The 25,946-nt window shown below is 38.4% G+C and overlaps 1 protein-coding gene across 1 annotated transcript; it reads right to left on the reverse strand.

The window, feature by feature from the left end:
- Positions 1 to 1,821: 1,821 nt before the first annotated feature.
- Positions 1,822 to 25,026, reverse strand: capn12 (calpain 12). The gene is made up of 20 exons (XM_053235166.1): positions 24,717 to 25,026; positions 22,925 to 22,994; positions 20,963 to 21,081; positions 17,570 to 17,703; positions 16,875 to 17,046; positions 15,063 to 15,146; positions 14,896 to 14,981; positions 14,716 to 14,793; positions 13,060 to 13,235; positions 12,677 to 12,930; positions 11,135 to 11,343; positions 9,504 to 9,540; positions 9,333 to 9,407; positions 9,198 to 9,243; positions 7,711 to 7,772; positions 7,185 to 7,253; positions 6,773 to 6,851; positions 6,470 to 6,586; positions 5,521 to 5,573; positions 1,822 to 4,076 (listed from the first exon to the last, which is right to left on the reverse strand). Exons 1-20 carry the CDS (start codon positions 24,912 to 24,914, stop codon positions 4,050 to 4,052), a joined length of 2,145 nt encoding a protein of 714 aa, XP_053091141.1. The 5' UTR covers positions 24,915 to 25,026; the 3' UTR covers positions 1,822 to 4,049.
- Between the last annotated feature and the right edge of the window lie 920 nt (positions 25,027 to 25,946).

Genomic DNA, 25,946 nt, shown 5'->3' on the forward strand with positions numbered 1-25,946 from the left:
AAATCATGCAATTACCATTCTTGTAAATACATTAAGCATTGCATCTTTAAATACACCCTGCTGACGACTTGACTAGTATTGTGTTCATCAACATCAACATGCCAGCCCGAGCTATATTTGCATCTTGGCAGATTCTTTACACAACTTTCCCCCTCCTCCTTAGCTTCTGGTCCCTCTGGATGTATGACTTCCACAGTCCCCCCTCCTTTCCCCTCCCTTCAAGGCTGATGAATACACCCCCACACACTGCACTACAAATCTGGCTCTATTCCTGGAGCCGCCCCCGGTGGAACAGCGCCGAATTACTCTCGCTGGCAGGAACAGGCGCAGCGCCATGTCACTGCGGCCCAGCAACGGCTACGATAAAGGGGGAAAACGGAGTGGGTGGAGGGACAGGAGGATGAGAGGGGGACAAGGAGGACACAGATGGAGGGAGGTGGTTTGGAGGAATCTATTTATTCCCCCCCAGAACGTCTGAATCAGTGAACACCACAGAAACTCTAGTTCTGCAGAGCTGCAGTGCCGTTGGCCTTTATGAGGAGAAAAATGGTTACGTTTCAAATTAATTAAGATTTCGTGATTCCTGATTTGGTGTTTTGTGGTATAGGACATTCAGTATATCACATATAATGCTGACTGCACATACATTTGTCATACACACAGTTAATCTTCCAGCCACTACAAGAAGATTCGTCACACTATGTTAAAGGGCAGTAACAGCTTCTGAAAATGTAAGAACAGACATCTGGCATACAGATTAATTGCTCAGGAGCAAAGCTATGATTAATGCAGAAGATTAAAACTGCTCTAATTAAGTTTCACTTTTCATCTTTCAAGCAACAGCCAGGCTAACTGCAATAAAGAGTACAGAAAAATGAAGAATGTTTTTGGGCAAAAATTAAATTTCCGTGAATGTAGTAAATTGAACAAGACTGCTGCTTGATGCTAATCTAGCTAACAAGTAATGGAAGCTAGCATTGTGCTAACTATGTCTAAATCATCACACAGTCACTTTAAATCACACTTAGCTGTCCAACAGAGTTGCTTATGTGGTTTCTGACACTGTATGACAGACTCCTATCTATAAACCTGCACAAAAAGACATCACAGAGCTAAAGCAGCTGTAGCTAACGCCTTGAAGCTGAAACCATGTTTGTGTCACTTCAAGCAAATGCCAGACTCAGTTAGGAGCCGTGTCTTTCAAAGGCCCAAAGTTTAAAGACCGAATTTAGATTGATTTAGGGTGATTTAGATCACAATATAGCACCACTTTGATTTGTAGGTTTTATATGTTTGGATATTGAGGTATTCTGCCCTCTTATATATCTGCTTATTGATGTGCTAATGATATCAATGAGCCAAAATATGCCCTTTGAGATAGCTGTGTGTCGATTTAAGTCAGGGGTCTCTAATCTTATCTGCAAAAGGCTGGTGTGGCTGCAAATCGGTCCTACACAGATAATATTGGGCAAGTTGTTAAACCAGAGGCTTTGCTTCCTTTACTTGTTAATAACAGTAGCGTGGTAGCTCCACTACAACACCAAACTTTCAGGAGTTCAACCTCTGCACTTTCTCTACTATTTCTATGTTAGATTTCTCATTAATATGATGGTGAACTTCGCTGGAAAATGGTGAGTGAGCTCTTGCTCTTTTGTTTTTAGGGGTTAACGGCGAAACCTGACCATTATCCATTATGATAGAGATTGTTGAAATTCTCCTATTAAACTCCAATGCACTAGCAATAGCAATGCCCCCCGTGACTTCCGCGCAGCACACAGCCACTAACGTCTCACAGAAATAACGAAAATACAACATCAACCAACAGATTAGCATCGGCATTTAATGTGTTTCAGTGTGGACATGGAGTACATGAATGGAAATGCTCTCATTCCTGTGTTTTGTGACAGACTGATTCACTTCATCTGCTGAAAGCCAGCATTTTCCTTCATCTGGCTGGAATATACTAAACCACTCTGAATCATAAGAGGTTTTGCAGCTAAACGTAGCTAAAATACATTTAGAATGCATTTGGTTATATTATATTTCTAGAATAAATTGAGATTCTTTTATTGAAGTAATACCTGGCATAAACGTATTGTATTTCTGAAGATTTGTCAAGGTCACCTAAAGGTTATTTTTGTGTCGGTGACTCTTTCTGGTTCTGGTGTAGCTAAGGCTTTAGCCTGGACTCTAAGTGTGTGTGTGTGTGTGTGTGTGTGTGCGTGTGAGAGAGAGAGAGAGAGATATTCACTTGTCTGACCCATGCTGATTGTACAGCTCTGCTGGGGTGTAAGTGTGATGGTATGACCACGATTTAGAGAGATTTGATCTTGCTCTGTGGGAGGTGTATGTCCCGGGAGATGACAGGAAGTTCCTCAGTGTGTGGCCTGACAACTGTGTAGTGTACAGCTAGACACAGCTTGTCTCATGCCAGATCTACAGACCACAGAGAGAGAGAGAGAGAGAGAGAGAGAGAGAGAGAGAGAGAAGGAAGATCCATGTGCACAAAGATGGACACCCAGAGAGTCAAAAGCACCCTGAGGTACTCAAATAAATGGTACAAGAGGAAGAAGAGGAAGAGAAAATGGAGACAGCTGTTTCCAGAATGACAGGTGTTCCTTTCCAGAAATGCTTGGCCTGTTGCCGGGGGCAACCTCTGCTCTGTCTTGCATAAATAAACTTCTATAAATAGGGGTTCAGGAAAAAGGACGAGAGCGTATAAAAGTGTGTGAGCGAGCATGTGTGGCTGTGTGAGAGAGTGAGAGAGGAAAGGGAACAAGGGGAGGAGGCAGCAGACCAAGCCAGTTACTAGAGAGAGCTGGAGGGAGGGAGAGAGGGAGAACGTAGCGGAGGAGGGAGCGATGGCGTGATGACGCGGTGCGTGGCGTCAGAGCGACAAGAATAGAGGCGATGCGTGCAGCGCTGCTGAGACATCGCTTTTAATACCAGCAGTCACTCTCACTCCCCTAGCCCTGTGTGTGTGTGTGTGTGTGTGTGTGTGTGTAGGTGTATGTATACGCATCCACTATGAAAAGAAAGATCCATGTTTATATATGGATACTCAGATTTATTTGGAAGATCATTGATTCCCATGCCCACTGGAAGGAAGACTAAAAAGAAAAGATGAGGCAATACACTTCTTCATCCTCAGATACTGTTAATAAATTTGGATTTGATGATAATAAAAACAGCAAAACGTTTTGGTTCACGTCAGGCTTAAGACCCAATAACTGCAGTCCAGTAGAACAGAAGTGTTTAATTCCTAAAATATTTGATGAATGTTCAAGCAAAATGAATCTTATCTCACTGTAATCCCAGCCTTTTTTTTTTTTTTTTTTTTTAGCATTTTTGTTGCATTTTTATCTCTATCACATTTTGGATGTTATAGACATTTGTATTTTGTTTTTGGTAACTAGAGGAGCTGAGAAATTTGGCACAACTTGGAAGCGATAATAAACTCTTAATATTTATGATCATTTTATTATATTTATCCTGTTTATATTAATACATTTCACATATTTATTCTCATCCAGGTCTATAAGAGGATGTGATGATATGCTGGTACTGGTATTATGGCTGCAGTTGATTCTTGTTAATCATTCTATCAGTTAATAAAGAAAAATAACTAGTAACTTCTGGTCCTTATGGATTTGTAGCATATTTGTGGAACGACAATAGAGTAATAAAAATATGATAAAAATTGTATCAATCAAATAAAGCAAACATAATTGTGAGAAAGCAGACAGATAATAAAAAAGTATGGTTAATACAAAATATAGTAATACAGAACATAGGTCTTATTATGCTTCTATTTTAAAACACAAAAGCTGAGCGCGTGTGTCTGGACCATAAACAGGAATGACCCATATGACCTGTGTGGTGGAGGGTTGGGTGAATGGGTGGGTGGAAGCGATCGGAACAAGGCCCAGAGAGAGTGTGATGTAAATGAAATGAAATAGAAAGAGGAATAACGCAGGTCCAGGTGGATGACGTCTGCATAGTCCTGGCCGTACAGGTCTGTCCTGCTGAGGTGTCACATCTGAGTGCGCTCACACAGCCAGCAGCCTGAGCAGCCACTGCAGAAAAGGCCAGAGACATGAGCCGTTACCCAGAGTACAGCTATTAATAACCAGCAGCTTCAAGAAAATATCAGAGTTAATACCAGAATCAGCTCTGTATTCACCCAAAACAAGGAACAGAGATATAAGGCAAGCTTTAAATACTACTTAATAAATTAACCCATAGGCTACTACACAGGGATGGAAAATATTTGAGTAATTGTGCTTCATTACTTCAGTATTTTTTTGGCATATTTATACTTTACTTGAGTATTTTTGAAATTGAATACATGTACTCTTACTTAATTACATTTCAAACAAAAATACTTTTTACTCCTTACATTTTTGTTTAGACCTTCAAAGTACTCATTCCAAATCACAAATGTTTCTCTTTCTTTCATTCAGCCAACTGTATGTTTTATATCAACTGAATGGGCTCAGTTTAGCATCCATTCATTTTAGTTTAGCAGCCAATCAAGTTCATGAATGTGAGAAAAAAAAAAAAAAAAGATCATGTGCCGTGTGCCAGTCTGTCATCTTCAGTGACCTTCTCATGCTACACAATGTAGTTAACACTATAGCTATCTGTGAATATGGATCAGACACCAGACTGCAGTTTGGACCTTGAGGATGAACCCCATGGCCCTACCTCAGTAAAATGTTTCAGTATGCTAGATTCTACAAGTAGATTCTTCCCACGCTCACTCTCTTATGATTTGAAACTGAGCCCAAAACAAGGTTCTGTGTTGTAAAACTCTTTTTAGAAACCGGAGTGTTTCGGTCCTAAAATCTGAGTGGCTGAGCTGTGTTCAAATCTGTTGTAAAATCCTTGATATAAGCAAACCTGTGGCACAATTAGTTGAAGTCTGTATTAATGCGCCAGTTTTTAACCAATAAAACCATTACAATTAAGCCATTTTTCTGCCCGAATAATGCCCTAATCTTGACCTGTTTTGTTGTTTGGCAACCAATGCTTACTGTTAACAGACTAGATAGCATGCTGGGAGAATGGCTTATTGCAAATATCATTAATAATAAATTTAATTATTTATTGAACACTGGATTCTTATCATATTTTATCATATCTTATCATAAGGGGGTGTTAGGGACTCTGTTTTGCATTGTGCCTAAGACCACTGCGATAAAAATCACTGTAACACACACCTTCTTGTGGCGTATTTCTTAATTTAGTATTGTTTCACACGGGAGTCTTTTTGACCCAAAGTGAACACGAGGGTTAAAATGAATCAGCCTGGTTTTACTGAGAATTCTGAGTGAGAGTCATTTGAAAAAAAGGCTCGGCTTTGCTCTTAAAATAATATTAAACTTGAACCCCCAATGAGAGGTAAAGCTATACAATAACTACAAAAGTCTAGCCTTGATTTCTCTAGTTCCAGGAGAACTAGAGTAGCAACAGAGAAACAGACAAAGGGAGCTGGAGAAGTATCAAATCAGCTCTTACCGTGTTTATGCCTCTGCTTTTGACCTCCAGGCTGCTTTCTGACTCAAACAGAGCTGCGGAGAAGTGTGTGACAGTCAAACTCCTCCAATACCTCCAATTAACACCTTAACACCCGTGTATCACTGTGCTAATGACGTAAAAGCTACGCAATACCTTATCCTGTTACAGTAATGCTCGACAGGTGTGTTGACCACATTGCAAAGATCCCAAAACTCATTAACACAACCATGTGAAAATAGAACAGTTAAATTCTTAACTGTTTTAAAATTCTTAAAAGTTATCTTTAATCTTATCCACAAACATGTTGAACATTTTGATAACATTCGGTAACACAACAAGCTGTGTCTTTTTTTTGTCTTATTAACTTATAAAGAGAGAGAAAAAGGAGAGGCTGGTCAGGTAACGACTGTTTCTAGCTGCTATAATGTATAGTAGTAATGTATAAAGTAATAACAGGAACTAACTAGTTTCGAGGAAGTTCCACAACATTAAATGTAACTATAAACAGATAAAAAGTGTGATTTTATGGTAACGCATCACACCACCCCATAAGTGATTATTTTCCTATAACAGATAACAGATTTTACAAAGTGAGTAGGAAGCCATTTGGGATTGTGTTTCGGGGGATTAAAGAAAATAAAGAAAAACATTCCTGCATGAAGACGGATTTAAAATGGTACATTTTTACACAGAGTCTAAAAATTTAATTCTAGCTAAGATTCAGTGACATCAATATACTTTTTTAATGGCACTATAACATTGAAGACTCAGTAACATTCAAATCAATAATATTCACATAATAAAATGAATAAAGGGAAACTAAAGGGAAATTGAATACAATTTCACAGTTAGACTGTGTTTGTGTTTGTGTGTGTGTGTGTGTGTGTGTGTGTGTGTGTGTGTGTGTGTGTAATGCATGTCGGGATTCTGCTGTAATGGAGATGCTTACCAAATAGGACTTGCAGTCTGCTAACACACGACACGAAGATGCAGAAAGGCAGCTGCTGCTCTCCAGAGCCGAAGCGCTCCCACAGCATGTGTAGTATGTTATTATCACACTGCACACCTGAGAGAGAGCAAGAGAGAGAGAGAGAGTGTGTGTGTGTGTGTGAGAGAGAGAGAGAGAGAGAGAGAGAGAAAGAGAGAAGAATGTGGGAATTCATGTTATGTTAATCTTTGGTTTCCCCTTGGGTCCTGTACATGTGTTTCTGTGGAACTGTGCGTGTGTGTGTGAGTGTGTTTAGAGCCTTACCTGCTGCTTTAAGAGCTTGACTGAGCTCAAAAGGACTAATGGTTCCAGAAGAATCCTCGTCATACTCAAGAAAGATTGACTTGAACACACACAAAAAAAAAACCCCAAGGTTTCAGAAATGGATATTTACATTTTCAGTAAACAGCAGAGCCACAGGAATGGAATGTAAGTCATTCACTACACGCTAGCGCTGCTTTCCAGCTGTGCAGAACAGCAGGCTGGGAGTGTGGATTAACCAAACATACTTTATAAAGCCCGAAATGATTCAGTTCAGAGAGAGGACAAGGAGACGGAAATATGACAACAATTTCCCCCAAAACTATGCTAGCGTCATCTTTAACTGTGGTATTTCTGCTATTTAAGATGTTTACGTTGCCATAGCAAATCAGTTTGGGAGAGAAGGCTCGGGTACCTGCAGACTTTGCAGAGATGAGAGGAGATTATCGGCCTGAGCACGACTCAGCCTGCCTCTACCTCCAGTCTACACATATACACGCTCAGGACACTAACCAGGAGGGGCAAAGAAAAAAGCATCTCAAGCAAGAAGGACCAAAAAAAAAAAGAGGAATGAACAAAAGAGAAAAAAAAACTGGGGTTGAGGAGTGTAAGGAAAAGGTAGGAAACAAAAGGGGGAGTAAAAATGAGGCAAAGAAAGAAAGAAAGAAAATGGGAAAAGATAAATAAAAGAAGAAAATGGAAAAGACAAAGAAAGAAAGAAAGAAAGAAAAAAAAAATTTCAAGACAAGAAAGAAAAGTAAATAAAGAAAAAATAAATAAATACAGGAAGAGAACAAATGTTGAACACACACTTTGGATGCACGCTCACTATACTCTGCACCTTAGTATACAAAAGAAGAGGAAGAACCAGGAAATTAGAGGGGAAAATGAGATGAAATGTGGTGGAATGAAAGAGAAGACACTTCTAGATGGAAGGATACATCTTGTGTGAAAATGAGTTGTCTGCAGGTCTCCAGAGGAACATGGTAGTCCTTCTCCAGCACTGCAGCACAAAGAGAAAGCGTGTGAGGCCCAGGAGTGAGTACAACACAGCACTGTGGTGAGATTGAGAGCATGTGCTTGTAATAAGGGGAAAATGAGGTTGTTTCAGTTCATGAACCAGGATCATACACAGATCCAACACACGGTCTGACCAACTCTGCCACCTGGTGGCCATTACTGGTACCACAAGGCACTCAAGTCCAAAGCAGAGGGGTTTCAACCCCCTGTAACTGTGAAATAAATTCAGTGGACCCTGGAATCAGTACAGATATATTTTATGAACATAATCCAAATATTCAGCTATTAGACTCATTATTTTAATGTACAACATTACACATCTGTTTATTACAGACATATAGCTTTTTATTCCTGAACCTTCCACTTAACAGAACAAATTAAAATTAAATTCAAGTAGACATTATTGATAGACATATTTGTTTTTAGGTTATTGAGGTTTAGATCAGGGTTTGGAACTGTTACAGAAAATGAAAACAAACAAAAAATTTTCATTTAATGTAATTGGGAAAAAAAAACATGAACAAAATCACTCTGCATTGTTTTAGAGTGAAAATTTTTTTTTTGTTAAAGTGGGTAACTGGTAAAATAATGTTATTTTTTCCAGTGTGGTTTCAACAAAGTATAAAATTTCCCAATAGGTCTAAATTCCTCTCCAGAAGTTCCTGGCTCGTCTGGCTGCAGGAAGATATGACATTCGATAGCTGCTATAGCCGGTTTCCAACTAAAGAATAGAACAAAATAAAATATCCCTGCACCATAGTAACATATCCCTGCACCTGATCTATATACTGTAAATGAAAATAGGTAAAAGATTTTTGAACGTTTTTTGAAAAATTAATGATTAATTAATCATTAATTCTTAAAAAAATTACTAATTGTACTGTCACTCTGAATTTTTATGTTTCCTTTTGGAAACATTTGCTGTTAGAATGCAGGTTGTTATTCAGAAAAAAATGCACTTTTCCCTGTTTTTTTTTTTTTTTTTTTATGTCAGGCAATTATATCATGGAATATTTATGCAGAGTGATGACTCAGAATCATCCCTAGGTGTCAATGAGTGTGTGAATGAGTGTATGAATGCCTGGAGTACCAGTCAGGCTGGATTCTCGTCTCACACCCAGTTCCCAGGATAGGCTCTGGATTTCCCAAAACCCTGATCAGGATAAAGCGCTTACTGAAGATGAATGAATGATTGAGTATTTATGCCCATTCATAATTTTCTGCAAAGCAAACTAAAACAAAAATTATTCATCTTTGACTCATATACAGTTTAAAGGAGGTCTATCACAGAGCTTGTTTTGGCCAGTGATCTGCATCTACAGAGGAAAGTATGAAAATCATAAATTAACTTGAATGCATTTTATATACAGCTTGTGATACATTAGAATTAGAGTTAGACTTCTCAGACCTGTGTTGACCAGCTTCATAAACTCCAGAGCGTTTAATTTGTCATCCTGAGGAGAGACGTGACATCAGTTACTGCTTCTATATACAGTATCCTACTAAAGTCATTTCATCAGGTTCTGCCTGCACTGACACTTACCAGTCCAGCTTCCTCATCAAACCACTTCTGCACCATTCTCTGATCCTCAGGTGACGGAGGCTTTGACATGACAGTCTTCAGGACAAACATACACAGTGTAAGCTTGTTAATGTGTGACTAGTGAGACTGTTGTAGCTGTGTTTATCTTATTAGCCACACACTCACACTCACCGTGGTAATAGCAGTAGGACAGCTGATCTCACGAACCCTGGAACAGAGGAAGAAGAAGTTCCTGTAATGTTTCTAATCAGCTGGACATAATCATTTAATACAGAGGTCCTTAATTCTGCACTTGGATCGTTAATACTGTCTTCATTTCAGTACCTAACACACCTGACTCAGGTAATTACCAGCCTCAGGTGTATTGTGAGCTGAAACAACAAAATTATTTAATAATAAATTTTACTATAGACTTTACAATTTATATATTAACTGACTATAGCTTATTTACTCCTGAATGGCAACAGAAAAGTGCTGGCCTTATCATCCTGAGATCATGAGTTCAAATCCCAACAATGTATAGCCATCTACGGCTGGGAGTCCAAGAGAGCAGAATTGCTTGGGAGAAAGGAAAAAAAGAAAATGGAAAAAGGCAAAAAAACCCCAAAACAAAACAAACAAACAAAGAAAAAACCCGAAATGGTAGAAAGAAATTAGAAAAAGGCAGAAAATGGAAACATATACTTTCAAGACATTTGCTTAAGACACAGTTGTGACAATAACAAAAGAAATAAAGAAAGAAAATGGGAAAAGTCAAAAGAAAACAGCAATGGAGAAAGAGGAAAAAAATAAAGAAAGAATATGGAAAACATGAAAGAAAGAAAATTGAAAAAGAACAAAAAATAAAGAAAATGGAAAAAAGAAGAAACAGGAGAAAAACTGGCTGTGCTCTTTGGGTGGAGGGATGGCATACTTTCTCTCTTCCCTGTCAAGCACAGCAACACTAGCCAGTCACAGACATATATGTATGTGGAAGAGGGCATGCAGCGCTATTTTTTTCCGAGCAACCCCTGTTGGTTGCTGTTGTATGACAGGGGAGAGCTGGCTGGTGGGTGAGAATTGGCAGGTGACCAAACTGGGGAGAGAAATGGAGATAATATGCCCAATAAGAGGCATAATTAAAGATAATTTCATGCAAATGCTTTACAGTCAGTACTGAATTTTAAAGGCTTTATAATTGGAAGATCTTTAATGACTTAAACGACTGTCAGTTTAAAAACTCCCATTATACTCCCAGCACCCATTGGTGGGCCCAGACTTTTCCTCACTCTCATAACTACATTGTTGGTTTCAATATAGTTGAATACCTTTAGTTTCAATATAGGTATTGAATAGTTACTGAAATATCAATACAAAAAAAAAAACTGAATAGGAAGCTGAGAGTTTAAGGGGCTATATTCAGTTAAAAAATCTAGAAAGACTGATTTATAGACAATAAAATGGCAATGTAACAAATTATAATGTCAGTGTAAATAATTAGTTATTCGTAAACTACATTGCATGTGATATGAAGGTTATGAAGAGATAATTAAAAAAAAAAGATTAACAAATTATATGGACCAAACATAATTGAAAATTGCTCAACATTTACTGGAACGTTAAAGTAAGTAAAAAGGGCAGAACTAATATGTTGCCTTTTTGTTCTTCTAAGAGTTTTGCATCTATAATTTAAGAGCTTGAGGTTGTGAAGAGAAAAGGCATAAAATCCTCATTCATTTCACTCCTTAAAAACTTGTAAAATTGTATGAAATGCCATGCCAGTGTCTTTCCGCCCCCCTGCTATGTCCAACTCTCCAACGTACCCCAGTGTGTTGCCTTTCTTGGCATAGATGCGGAGGAAAAACTCCCCGGGCTGGTTGGGCCTCTGTGTGGATGCCACAATGATGTAGTGTCCCGGGTCCAAGTGCACCTCCCTCCACACAGCCCGCACGTTACGATACTTTCCAGAGCGGCCCACCAGTGGGTTAGCATCAAAAAACGGCTGGTTGAAAGAACCTGTGCTGTCCTGCAGCTATTGGGATAGATGGAAGAGTGGATTGTGTTTAATGCTTATGCAGTTAAAACAGATCAGTCATATATGAAGTGTTACTCACCTCAGGAGGCACCTAAAAGACAAACAGGAAGTTCACAGAGAGAGACAGAGAGACAGAAAGAAGAGATAGCCTTCATGAGTTTCTCGGTTTGAATATTGTTATTCCAGCACACATTAGTCCACTACCAAGAAGTGTTTTTATTTCATCAATTTTTTCATCAATATTTTGTTAAATGGGGTCATTTATAATATTATAAGTAAGGAACATGTGCAAGTGATTTGAGAAATGGTTGTGATGTTTTATCTTATAGGAACCAGTCTCCATCTGATTGGAAAGTGTCAAGATTTTGATCATACTAGAGACATAGCTTTAACTGATACGTTTAACAGGTTTACTCTCCTGCCTTTAATAAAGCACTTATTTCCATTAATATTTGAGAGCAGCTAGTTAATAAATCTTATATACAGGTATTTAGTAACTTTTCATTTCTTTCTTTTTTCTTTCTTTCTTTAAGATTTTTCCACATTTTCTCCCCAACTTGGTCACCTGCCAGCTCTCTCATATCACACGACAGCTACTCATGTGTATATAGAGGAGGGTGAAAGTGAACACCTGCTTCCTCCAAGACACATGAAAAAGCCAACCAACTGCATCTTTTTGCTGGTCATGCTAAGTCTCAGGGTAGATTAACAAGCTGAGCTATCTACCATCTTCTGCCTATATCAGCTCACAACATCCATGACTGGCTACTGTCACTGTGATTGGCAGGGGAGAAAGTGTATCCCATCCCTCCCACTCAGAAAACACTACCCATTTTCCTCCCTTAAATCCCAGCCACAGATAGCTATGGCATCATCAGGATTTGAACTCTCAACCTTCGATCATTATGGCAAATGCTTTTCTGTTGCACCACTCAGGATACTCCTTAAACACTCTTTGTTTAATTGCCATAAGAAATAAACCTCAGGGGTTTAAACAGTTTGACTGGTAGTGTAGGTGAAAGAAAGTATAATTATTATACTTATATATAATATATACATGCAACTTTTCCTCATAATGATCTATGAGGAGGTGAAGGGGCATTGGGGCGTGTCTATAAAATGACTGACAAGAAGCCAATTCAAATACAAACAAACATTCCAGACAGGAAGGCAGCTTTCCAAACTGGGATTTTTTTTTTTTTTTTTAGCTACGTAATACATTTGCTCTGAGCTTAAACTTAAACTCCACATAATTTTCCACATTATTTGTATTAGTAAGAAATTTAAAACATTGACTATTTTTAAGCTTTTACTAATGTCAGGTTCTCACTTTGTAGATGTGGTAGCCGATATAAAGGAAGTTGACTTTGTCTTTCAGTCGACGGTGTTTCTGCAGCAGCTCTATCAGTACTGTGCATTTCTTCATCTTCTCTTTTTGTTTGTCCACACTGCTCTTTGCCTGAGCTGCAGTGCCGACATCATCATCATCATCCCCGCCATCCAAATCATCCTCGTCGATCTCCACTTCCTCCACATCCTGCTGCGACAGAACCAAGTGGAACTGAGGGTTCTTACAGAAAGTTCCTGTTAAAAAATGAAAAAAATTTAATTAAAAAAAAATTATTATTAGAAAAAAACAACCACAAAACTGAGAGGAAAAGATGTTTGAATTATTTGTGGTTTATTATCGCATGCAAAGACACATACACTTACGTGCATTTTTGCGGCTGCCCCCTGCAGAGCACATGGGGACCCAGGATCCTTTGTGGGAGGTCAAGGACCATGAGGAGGTGCCAGTCGCATTACCTTCCTCTCCAGCATCACAGTCAGGATCCACACTACACAACTCCACTGTGTCAAACAGCTTGCAAAAGTCCTGCACCCCGATCCTATGTATACACACACACACAGCTGGGAGTCTATAATTAAATGTAATATTACATGCAAATAATGCACAGTGTAGGTCAGCTGTATGCAGTTGGTTATTTTCCTATATCATTTACATTTGCGGCATCTATAAACAGTTGTTCTATCAATTCCTCTTTTAGTCAATAAGACAAAAATGCAGCTTGTTAGTGAGAAAACTTTGCAAGGCACAACACTGTCCATCCCTAAACTTTCCTGTGGCAGAAAACTTACAGTTATAGCACAGCACAGCACAGCACTTACACTTACTTCCATAAATATTAAATATATGTTTCCTTACAGAAAGTTTCACCATGTCAATGATTATATTTTGTTAAATGACACGGTTTTAATCCATTTGTTATTAGTCTTAAATTAGGTGGAGCGTTCATCATACAGGTCCTTGTGAATGTGCTGTTACGATAGAAACGATAGCATATTAGAAAAATATAAAACTTAATATAAAACTGTGATTTGCTTGTAGCCAGAACTACTGCTTGTAGCCAGAACTACTGTCAGAGCTGCTGTTATAGAAATATAATCAATCTTTTCTGAGCCAATAAGAAGAACCCCATTTTCTCCCCAATTTGGTCATGTGCCAGTGACTACACATCAGCCAGTTCTCCCCTATCACATGACAGCTCTACCACAGAAGGTGAAGGTTAACACGTGCTTCCTCCAAGGCCAGCCAACTTTTCAAACTACTGCTCGTGCTGCATCATAGGATGGTGTAGCATGCTCGAAGGAAAGTGCTATCTGCCCTCTTCTGTGGACACACACAATTGTCTAGAGTCACTGTGACTGACAAGGGAGAGAGAGTGTATGCTATCCCACCCAACCAGAAACCACGGCCAATTTTGCTCTGTAGACTCCCGGCCATGAATAGCCATGGCATTGTCAGAATCCATACTCACAATCCCCTGATGATAGGATGTGGCCAAAACTCCAGCCAAAAAAGAACAAAAAAATAAATAAATCTACAAGTTGGTGAATTCTTTATGCATTTATGTCTTACTAGACTTGTGCAAATTGACAGTATTACAGCTGTAATGAACAACTGTGACCAATGAGAAAGTTATTAGCAATATTGCTGGTTGATTGTACATGCAGGATTAACAGCATGGAAGAAAATTCCTATATGTGCACCTGACCATGCACTTATTCCACTAACTATAAAATTATGCATCAACTAGCCTATTTCTACATCATGAGAGATTTTGCTGCTGAAAAGACTATTGTAGTTTGTTTTGTTGAATGTTTCTCTAAAATATAACTGAATGAGAATCATTTAAAGTGTTCATAATAAGAAAACAGTATATACTGAGTAATCAGGACATTCTTATTGTTATGTATCCTGGACAAAAAACAATCATTTATATTAAGTCCAAAATCTATATCACTGTTATGTACATATTTGATAAAGAACATTTTGTGGGTAAAATTGTACTGTTGATGTTTATGTACCAAAATTCTCCATCTTCCTCAATGTTCAATTTGATTCTGGTCTTCTCTGCGCTGTCTATGCCATCCCAGTCTTTACACCTGTCCACACAACAAAACACACACACACACACACAAACAGCTGAGCAGCAGTTAGGAAGACATAATTTTTAGCTCTAAAATGAGAACTGAGCCATTTCTCACTTGTCACTCCACGGTCCACAGTACTCCACAAATCCCCAGGGGTTTCTCAGTCTCACCAGTAACACCTCCTCAGCTTTCTTGTGCACCTACACACATACGAACACTAACTATTTGTAATTTATCATCTTAAAAACTGTGTGACATAAATACAGTATGTAGGTAGCTACCTTATCTGTGGCAGTGATGGCATAGGCATGACCTTTGACCAGCCCCTCTGGAGTCACACTACCGATCTCTTTCACACTTTTGGCCTGCATTCATAAAAAAATAAACCAAAAAAATATATATATATATTCATGAATTTCAGACAACAGAGAGTGTTTTGATCTCATATTAATGAGAAACCCAACATAGAAGTAGTGGAGATAGCAAACTCTGGACTCAAATTTCCATAATTAGGCTCAGCTTGGCTAGTTAGCAAACACAATGGTGGTATTAGCATTTTGAAATTTGAAGCTTTGGAAGCTGATCTGTTTGGGAGAGAACTAAGGACTGAAGGACTAAAGCGCTGCTGCATTACTCTCTTTATGTAGGGATGACGTACAGGCTAAGTTAAACTCCCACCTTAGCAGCAGGTAGTGAAATGGCATTGTGAGTAATCTAGTAAACTGTTAACCAAAGTGAAAATAGACCAGTCGATGAACATTGTTTAAAACTCATTTCATTACAAAATGAATCTTGGATGCCAATGAAGATCACATGTTAATTATAAAGATTAGCATGCAAGTCGTTCAGGGTGGATTTTTCCTTAACGATAGTTTGCACTCATTGCACTCCTTTGGCTAAATGTACTATACGAATAAAATCAAGTTGACTTGCCAGTTGTTAGAAACGAATACAACTGATTAGAGCAGATGGGTGTGAGGAAATCTCTTTTTGCCTCTGGAAGTCTAGCACACCAAGCATACACTTCACAAGTACCCCACTACTCATCCGAAAACGTTTCAAAAGCAAACGTTGAAAAGGAAAGGATTATGGCTATACTGTATAACTTGCACAAATGAGATGTGCTGTATAATCAAACCAAACATCTGGTATGACTCAATGTAAAACTTTGAAAGCAATCTGGGTTTCAATATTTCTCAATCATGATTAGTTAGAAATCCATCTGTCATCTGCATCTTATGGAGCATGTAGCAAAGGAACATACTGAACAGATCATGATAATGTCACATAAACAGATTTAAACAACTCTTCTCCTTGTAGTTTATCAGTACAACTTGTTTGGTGTCTGAAATTTTCTTCTTTAGATTTGTACTGAAGCTACGAGGCTGATGTAGCTAACTGTTACAATGTAGCTAATTTGGCAAACTGAACGTGTATGTAAATCATCACACACTCACCTCAAAGACATTATTTCACTCAGAAATACTATTTTTATACATAAACAGGAAATATAAGAGTGATTACAACACTATGTGGTGAGGAAGACAGTGATTACAGCTTCGATGGCTAAGATACTACTGTTTTTAGCCTTGTGATGTCATTTGATCAAATTTTTATTCATAATAGTGTTTCCTACAGTTTTAGAAACCACATAAGCAAGTGTGTTTGATATACTGAACAACTCGACATGTGAGGAAAGTGTGATGATTTAGGCAAGCAGTTTGCACAATGCTAGTCTATAAGCTTCAGTTATTTGTAAGCCACATTACATTAGCCTCATGTCAAGGCTAAAGGCAGGAAACTTCGGAACATCAAACATTCTCTTAAATTTTCAATTCAATTTTATTTGTACAGCCCTTTTAACAATAGACAAAGCAAATGTACAGAAATTCAGATGTAGATTTAGATCCCTAATGATAATGAAGCAAGTAAAAAGAGACTAACATGGAAAAACTCCCTGAGACGACATGAGGAGGAAACCTTGACAGGAAGCAGACTCAAAAGGGAACCTGTTTGTGTGTGTGTTTGTGTGTGTGTGTTTGTTTGTGTGTGTGTGTGTGTGTGTGTGTTTGTGTTTGTGTTTGTGAGTGTACCTGTATGAAGCAGCTGAGTAGGCTGCCTCTGGACAGCGCCGCAGTGAGAGTCCTCCACAGGACGGGAGGAGTGCGGGAGGAAACAGGACGAGTGTAGGCAATGCCTCCCGTGAAGTCCTCCATCCCCTCAGAAATATTGCCTCCCTTTAGACTGCTGTAGGAGCCAATCAACCTACACACACATATACACACACATTTCTCTCACTATCCTTGGGTGGACGTTCCACGACATAAATGAATATTAATGCAGCTAGTTAATGCTATGCTACACATAAATCTAACCCTAACATTTTGGCTTTTTTTAGTTCTTAAATAAAAGCTGCAGTTTAAAAAAGCAATTTTCTTCGTCAGGCCTGTCAAATAGACCCATAATGTCAGAACTACCAATTTTCCAGTCCTTGACATTTGGTTCCCATATATTGTTTCCACATATTTTACACCCATTCCATGATGCAAAGATATGCACTGCAATCTACATACATAAACCATGTATTAAATTGGTTCTGAACACATTTTGATTCTGTCCGCTCTTCATCAGGACTCTACTGACGCATGGATAATGAGTAGGATGTCAACATTTGTTTACACGCAATTAGACTGTAAAAGCGGCCTAAGAGCCGCAGGAATCCGTGTCACTGCTGCTCTTCTATCCCACACGCTCGCACACAGTCATACACACATATGCTGCTACTGACTTGGCGTAAGCCTTCTCCACCAGGGCGCTCCAGAACTCGTTCTTAGTGCGCGAGTAGCTGAAGAGCAGACGGCCTCCTCGCACGGGCAACCTGTCATCCACCACCACCTCCACCCACTCACCATACTGCCAGAACTGTGTGTGTGCGAGAGAGAGAGAGAGAGAGAGAGTCACTTCAGATAATTGGGTTAATAGCAGGACTAATTCTATTTCTAGTATCAGACAATGGCTTTAATTAGACTTGTGATGATACACTGTTTTTGAACACCCTCTATTTTAGCATTTGTGGTTAAGAAAGCAATAGACTCATATTAAATATTGATAGTAAGGAACCGGTATAGGTGTATTGCAAAAAGTGTGACTATATTTAATTGCAGTGTAATCCAGCCAAATCTAATTGCAGCTGGTTGAGAGCTTCATCACTCTAATCAGGCAATTAGGCTACATACTGCATTTATCTTCCTATTCATACCAGCACTGGCTAAGTCTTTTGTATATAAGGCTTAACTGATTTTCTCATGAAATTGCCTGGATCAGCTGATCAGAATCACAGTGGATCTGGAGCCCATCCCAGGAACATAGGGCGCAAAGTGGAAATACAGCCTGGAAGGGATGCCAATCCATCGCAGGACATCACACACGTTTGCATGCTAGTTCACACATGAGGGAAATTTGCCAGTTCAGTTAACAGCATGTTTTTTGGGAGGTGGGAGAAACTAGAGGGAAATCACAGAGGGATGGTTGATTATTCAGTCAACCATCTAATAATTAACCGTAATAATAACTATAATTTAGTAACTACGATAAATTATTTAGTAGCTTCAGTGAAACTAAGTAGGACCTATAAATTTCTAAATTTTTTGTTAAAAATCTGTTTAAAATATTTTTCTTGATTTCTTGATCCCATCATCCCTAAAACAGCATGCCCTTTCATATACTATTCCTCTTACACCACAGTAATTTGCCAATGATTACAATTTTTATTTACTGAAGAATGACACGTCATACTTTTTATCCTCTTATTGTTACGTTTGATGTTGTGGAACATCTGTAAAATAAGCTCCTGTTATCACTAGCATTATAACAGCTATAGCTCTTAGTCTTTATATTGAAGTTAATGAGATTAAAAAAATGCAGTGTGTCATGTAAAAAGACTTACCTCTGATGGTTACAAAGTGCTGACACTGGAGACTCCTTCCAAAAATGCTCCTCATATCAACAATTACACACATATCTAATGCCAAAGGACCACTTTTTTAGGTGCATTGTGAGAATGCACGAGACTTTTAAAACAGGGTGGCCTACTTTTTAAACAGTTTACGATAAAAGAAAACTTAATAGTTCTACATTGCTTTGACAAACTACTAAGTTCTATAACAGTCTTTAGTATTCTAGCAGTCTTCCTTTTTTTTTTTTAAACATTTGCTGATGCAGCGTTATACCCCATATGACGTCAACCTCTTTGAAACCAAGATACAATGGCCATCTTTCTGTGTTATACTTGTATTACTGCTGTATATCACCTCTTTACCTGTGTTTTTTTTTTCATGTTATAGTTGTCAGCACTCCACTAGCTTCCTGAGCAGGTCAGAGGAGGTCATCACTTAAACTTCAACAGAATTACTCAGCTTGTGCTGACCTGTTGACAGGTACGAATATGGCTGGCTATGCACAAGTGCGCATCTGTGCATTCATCCCCTTGGGCAATGGCTACATGTCAGAACACTTAAATGATCATACCACAATACCATAAACAAAAGACTTGCACCTTTTTTCTCTTCTTTTATCTCTCTGCCTCCCTCTCACCAGAAAACTTCTTGCATAATAAGAGAGACCCATGTCTCTCCTGCATTTCCTCACTGAACTTAATGACCCACCATGGGCTCAACTATGCTTTGAAGTTTAACTGTTATTTCCAAAGGTTGCCCGCAGTTTACACAAGGTTACCTGTAAAATGCATCCATGATTGCCAAGTAAGGAATAACACACTTACTGTTAAATGCTGTTAAGGAAAATATTCAATGGTGGGGTTGTGTAATGTGGCATGATGCAAAACAGTATTATTGTTACTGCACCAAAGTTGATTATTTTCCAATAAGAGTATGTCCTAAAGTGTTTTACTCCTCTTATACCACAGGAAAATGTCCTGTGGTGGTTATCTGACCCTGACGCTAGAGACTCCTTCCATAATTGTTAAATAAATGTCTCACTGTATCAATGATTATAAGTTTTGTTTTGTTAAATAATGGCACATTTTGTAATCTGTCCCTGTGAATAAGCTATTACTATAGAAAAGGTAACATATTAGAATGAGTGCATTACTACAATCCTGTGATTTGCCTTGCATTCATCACTATTGTCAGAGCTGCTGTTATAGAAAATTGATCAACATCTTCTGACCAATCAGATTGTAGAATTCAACAACACTGTGGTCTGAAGCTTTATTTATCAAGATGGTGACTTCATCGCCCATTTTGTCAACATGTTCAAACCCAGATTATCAGGAAGACTTCAGGAATACCTAGACCACTACAAAGGCTGTTTCTCACCTCATGTAAGATTTTGAGGAGTTCCTGAATAATTTAATAACTAAACAGTTCCTGAACATTTTCATGTTTTGGATTCCCACTTTTCTGCAAAGGATTATATATGAATAAACGTAGCAGGAAATGATGCAAAAAGTCTTTTATAACTTTTTTTTGCACTGTTACTTAAGCCAAGTTAATTTACTTAAGTAAGTGGCAAATTGTATAAATGCATATTTTCCACAAAGTATTCAGTTAATCCCTTTAAAGATCATCTAAAGATGTTTACTTATTGCAGCAGGCAGCTCAGTTAAAGCAACAAATTATTTAGGAAGTCCTTTTACGGTTTCAGGAGGCTAATATTTCTATTTCCCTCACCTTCCCCTAAAGCACTTATTTAAGAAAACATGTCAAAATGTCTTAACCACCTGGATGGATGTGCAAGGCTTGTGCAATGTATATTGAAAGATTGCTCTTGAATGAATAATGATAGCATGTGTTGGAGGTGTGTTGATGGGGGTAGGGGGATGTGTGTCAGCATGAGATGATGGGATGTTCGGGGGGAGAGAAGGGGTATCTGGAACAATCCCCACAAGGGAAGGAAGAAGGGCTGGATAATGCTTATTAGCACCCGTGTCTAAATCTCACACACACATGAAAAATTAACCTCGATCCTCACTCCAGCTCATAAATGAGGTCCTTTATGTAAATGCATGACTTTTGACACCCTCACAGTCTATGATTCCATTCATTAATTTTCTCTGTGCATATTCATATGCTAATAAACAGCATCTTCAGAATTTAAGAACATGCACTTGGCTTGTCTCGTCAGTGAATTTCCAGTCGTAACTGGCATTCATCTGTCTTACCCTGAAGCAGAAGATTCCAGCATAGGATTCATCTATGGTTTGTCCTGATGGGACCACTTTCTCAAACAGAGTAGGGTGCATAGTGAGACAGGAGAGAGCAGCGAGTAACCAGCAGTTACCTAAAGAACACATGCAGGGAGATAAACATTATCGGAAAAAAAGCACATCAAAATTTACTGTCATGAAAATGACAGCACATATTAGTATTGGTTCACAACACAGTTAACAAAGTTTGTGATGCATGCACATTTGCACACACAAGCACACACATTAACATTCCAGCGTAACAGTAAACAGCTGTTCATCTGCCTAGAAGGGTTTAGAGATGGTCAACAATTTAACTGAATAACAGCAAGCTTCCTCCAGACCCAAAACCAGAATCATTGCTCAACTGTCTTTTTCCACTTTTACCCAAAAATGCCTTTTCATTTTGTGTGAACATTTTGCACGTTTTTCCATTTTATCCTTAAATAGCCCCAACACACCCCCTGTCTCTCTCTCTCTCTCACACACACACACAAATTACAGCATATTCACAATTACTATAGTTTATTGCATATAAGAAATGAGGTGCCATATGGCATCAGAAGGATTTTAGAACTGTCTCGGCGTGACCTAATATCCTAATGAGCATTTATGATTGACATTCCATTGTCCAAGATTCTCAAGCAAAACTAAACATAATGACACCAGCCTACATGCATGAATCTATCCAATTACTGTACTATCACATACCTATCAGTAATTCTGCATTACTGTTATAAAACCATACATGCTTCCTAATTTCTTTTCGAATAAGAAGCATAATCAACAGAAAAGCTACGCTTGCAGTTAACCAGCTGTTTCATTCAAACCAAGGTACAAAACTTATGTTTGTTTTCATTGTTTGTACTTTTAATCACAGGTTGATTACAGGTTATAGAGAATTGAATGTCAGAGAATTGGGCTTAAATAAATGATCCCAAATGGACACCAAATCTAGGGGTGTTTCACTCTGTGTAATCATACTGACACATCTGTCAATGATATGCTCTGTGAATTTACAGTGTTGGCTAGAAAGAAATCAGCTGCAGCTTCTACTTCTACTATGTACTTCTACTATGTATTTGTATCATATGCACAAATACACACAAGACAATACAGACAAGCTTTATCCAGGTTTAGCACCACTTGTACGTTGTGCCACATATTGTGTCTGGAGACTTAGTCATTAACCTAATTAGAAAGTAATCACAGATTTATATTCCCTGGATTTAAGCATTTGAGGATGAGTGCTTTACTAGTACATGGGGTTGAGAGAAACAGGCTGGGTGTGTGTTGTGTAGACCAGTAGTACTCACTGTAGTGGACACTTTGACCTCCTCTCCATATCTCTGCTCTCATTGTTTAAAGGGAGTGTTGCAAATATTCTGCAGGATTGTCAGAGCTTGCATGTTTACCAGCAATCAAAACCAGACTGAGTGAGTGAGTGGGGGATGAGTGAGTGAGAGAAAGAGAAAAGAGGGCAAAATAATTGTTAAAGTTGGGATGGGAGGAGGGAAGGGAGCATATGCATGCCAAACCATCCTTCCCTGCCTCCCTTTCCTTTCTAGTTTTGATGTGAAGGCCCCGAGGCGGCTCTGTTTTACAGCTCTCAGCGGGGCGTCTTCAGAACGAGCTAGAGACCTGCATAAGCCTCACAGCTAGAGGGGGGAAATGGGAATGGGATATTAAACATTATAACGGGGATCAAGCAAAGATGAGGAGAGGAAAAAATGAGAACAGCAGCAAGAGAAAGGATGAGAGAAAATCTGCATGATAAGAGGAAGACTAGATATGAGATTCTCGCCAGGGCAGATGTCTCTCTGATTGTGCTCATGCCCACAGGCCATTCTTCAGTGATCTTTTCCTTCCTAAGATGTGACCAAGCCTTATCCCATTAGACTTAGGTTTAAAATCTCAAGAACTTGGGCAGTGACTCACCCAGCTGGCCCTGGCAGATATCAGTAGTGCCTGTGGTTCCTTCCACAAAGACAGCGTTGCTGCTGATTTCCTGAACACAGTAAAAGAGAAAGTGTCATATACATACATACATACATATATATATATATATATATATATATATATATATATATATATATATATAAGTCTTAGGCACATGCAAAGAAAGCAAAGATGCCTTCAAAAATAATAAATGTACACTTTGTGCAGTTTTATAAGGAAAGTTGGTAACTTTTTCTGAGCATTTTGGCATTTTGGAGAATCTGCCACAGTTCCTCTGGAGACTCTGTCTGTCATAACTGTTTCTGTTTTTGCAGATAAAACCAGACAGACTTCATTATGATCTTTGTCTCAAAAGTGGTGTAGCATGTATTATGTTGCTTTCTTTACTGCCATATAATCATTTTCCTGTAACATTTAATTTTTTGTTGGAAAAGTAATGTTTGGAATCAATTTATTTAATTGACTCACTAATGCAGAAGTCATAAAATAAGCATTTAAATCAAAATTTGTATTTGTATTTAGAATACACACACACACACACACAGGCAGTATAGGAAACAAAACACAAAACAGAATCAAATGCCACATCAAAAGTATCGCAACTACACCTTTTAGTGCCCTTACTGATCCTCTATACACCCAGATGTAGGGCGTGTGTACCATTTGGCCAATCAGGGTTCACTCTTACCCTCACTACTTCCTTCTTCAATCTGCCTGACTTATATTATGTTTTTATGGGCTAACTGTAGAGCGCAACATGGTGTAGGGTCAACACAGAGACACTGGTGTGTAGGGTCAGCACAGAGACACAGTAAGAACCAGCTGATCAGAGATGTCCATTATTGACCCATGGGGCTTAAAATAACCAGTCAAAAATGTATATATTTTAAGTCCATCTTGATTCCTATATATACATGATTTGGGTCAAGATTACACTTGAAATCTTGCATAAAACCACAACAGTTGAAAAGACATCAGAAACTTTCTCCCTGACTTAAATCTAGATGTGGTATTGATGTATGGTAAGAATGCCATTTGAATCTTTCATTACTTCTTATGTATCAAAGATAATCATCAAAGCATACCTCAAATCTAGCTCATCAGTTAATGACCAGGTTCTAGAAGTGTGTTCGGGCAGAGAAATGACTAAACTGCAAATTGAGGGGACCTGACAAAGAGACTAAGAAAGTGTACCTTTCCCTGTTGCTGGGGTAGTACCCTAAAAGATAAATCATTTGTTGTAGCTTTAGTATGTATTGTTTTGCTAGAAAGGTGCATGTAGTGTACCTTTAAAGCTTTACACTAAAAGGTAATTACAGTTATGTACTTATGTATTTAAAAAAATAAAGGTGCACTGTATCCCCATTTCCTGGTCAAAGATGTATACATATTAAGAGTAGAAAAGATAAGCATGTAACCCCAGCAAGGAAAGGTACAGATTAATACCCCTTTTCTGAGACTATCTGCAGGACTATGGACATACTAGGCCACAGCTGGGCTCCCCTGCTCTAAAATAATGGCACCAATCCATTTATTCATATACTAATTCAGAATTTAGTAAATCAGTCTGGTCTTTTTGGACCACCATCTCATACTTATTGGCTCTGTGTCCCTTCCAAGCACACCTAGTCGAGATTACAGAAAAGACACTACCAGGTACAGGAGTGTTGGAACCTGTGAGAGAACCTAATATGGGGTTTCCAAAGAATTCAAATCCTTAGGCAATGCAAGAACCAGCAGGATACAATATGCATTATGTGCAGATGGATACCTTGGGTCTCAGCCACTTGATGGCCATTTTGGGGTCCGGATCTGCCGGCATGCCAATGGAGTTCTGATCAGCAGTAAAGCTCGGGTCCTCGAAGAGCTTGCCGGACTGGAGACAGTCATCACGCAGAGACACGAAGTCCTGATTCTTAAACTTCTTCGGATTGGTAATGGAGCCCGGATCAGAGGCGCTGTCCGACATGTCTCAGCAGGAGCTCAGGCAGCTAGGTCAGGACTTATCAGTGTAGCTCAAAGTTTTGAGTGAGTCTAAGGGGAGAAGTTTGTTGGAAGTTTAAGTGTCCCACCCTGCCTCTGGTGTCCGCCCAGCTCTGCGCAGGGCTGATACTGAAATCCGGCTAGTGCGCAAATGCGCCATAACGCACCGATTCATTCAGTCTCTGCATTCTCATGCAGTTACTATTTACGCATCATAATCGTCAGCATGATGATGATGATGATGAAGATTATTATTATTATTATCATTATTATTATTATTATTATTATTATTATTATTATTATTATTATTATTATAAGTAGCGGGCTATTAATAGCTATTATTGCGCCGGATTGGGGCAGAAATCAGCCATGTCTACCGTGAACATTTGTGTATTTTAGCTTTCATTTTGGCAAATAATATTTATGCAAATTTAAATCTTAATATTAACATAAAAAACATTCTTTATCAATCCACTAAAACAGCAAGAGCAAACCACACAAGGAATTTAAGATAGCAGAGCAGAAAACGACCATAAATATCTATTTCTGTGCAAAAGTCAGTATCAGTAAACAAAGTCAGTATTTTGTGTGTCAACTTTTCACTTTTTAAAAATGCATCAGCAGTCTCAGGTACACTTTGAGCAATTCTGTAAGGGAAAGTGGTGTATTATGTAGCTGATATGTAACTTTCTTTAATGGCATACAAATATTTTTCTGTAACATTTAATTTTTTTTTTGAAAATGTAATGTTTGGACAGTTAAAATGTTTTTGTAGTGACTCCATAATGCAGAAATCATAAAATAAACATCTATAACAAAATCTGTATTAAAACAATTAGAGTGGCAAAGACGTTTGCACAGTACTGTAAATGGTCAAAATAAATACAATTATTTTTTTATTTAGTTAGAATCCAGAAGTGTATTTTTTTCTAATAGCAAAACAAACATGACTTTTTGAATATATTATCCTTTATACTTTTTATACTTATACTTTTATAAGTATAAAAAGTGTAAAGGA

Source organism: Pangasianodon hypophthalmus, chromosome 6, assembly GCF_027358585.1.
Source record: "Pangasianodon hypophthalmus isolate fPanHyp1 chromosome 6, fPanHyp1.pri, whole genome shotgun sequence".
Classification (NCBI taxonomy): Eukaryota; Metazoa; Chordata; class Actinopteri; order Siluriformes; family Pangasiidae; genus Pangasianodon; species Pangasianodon hypophthalmus.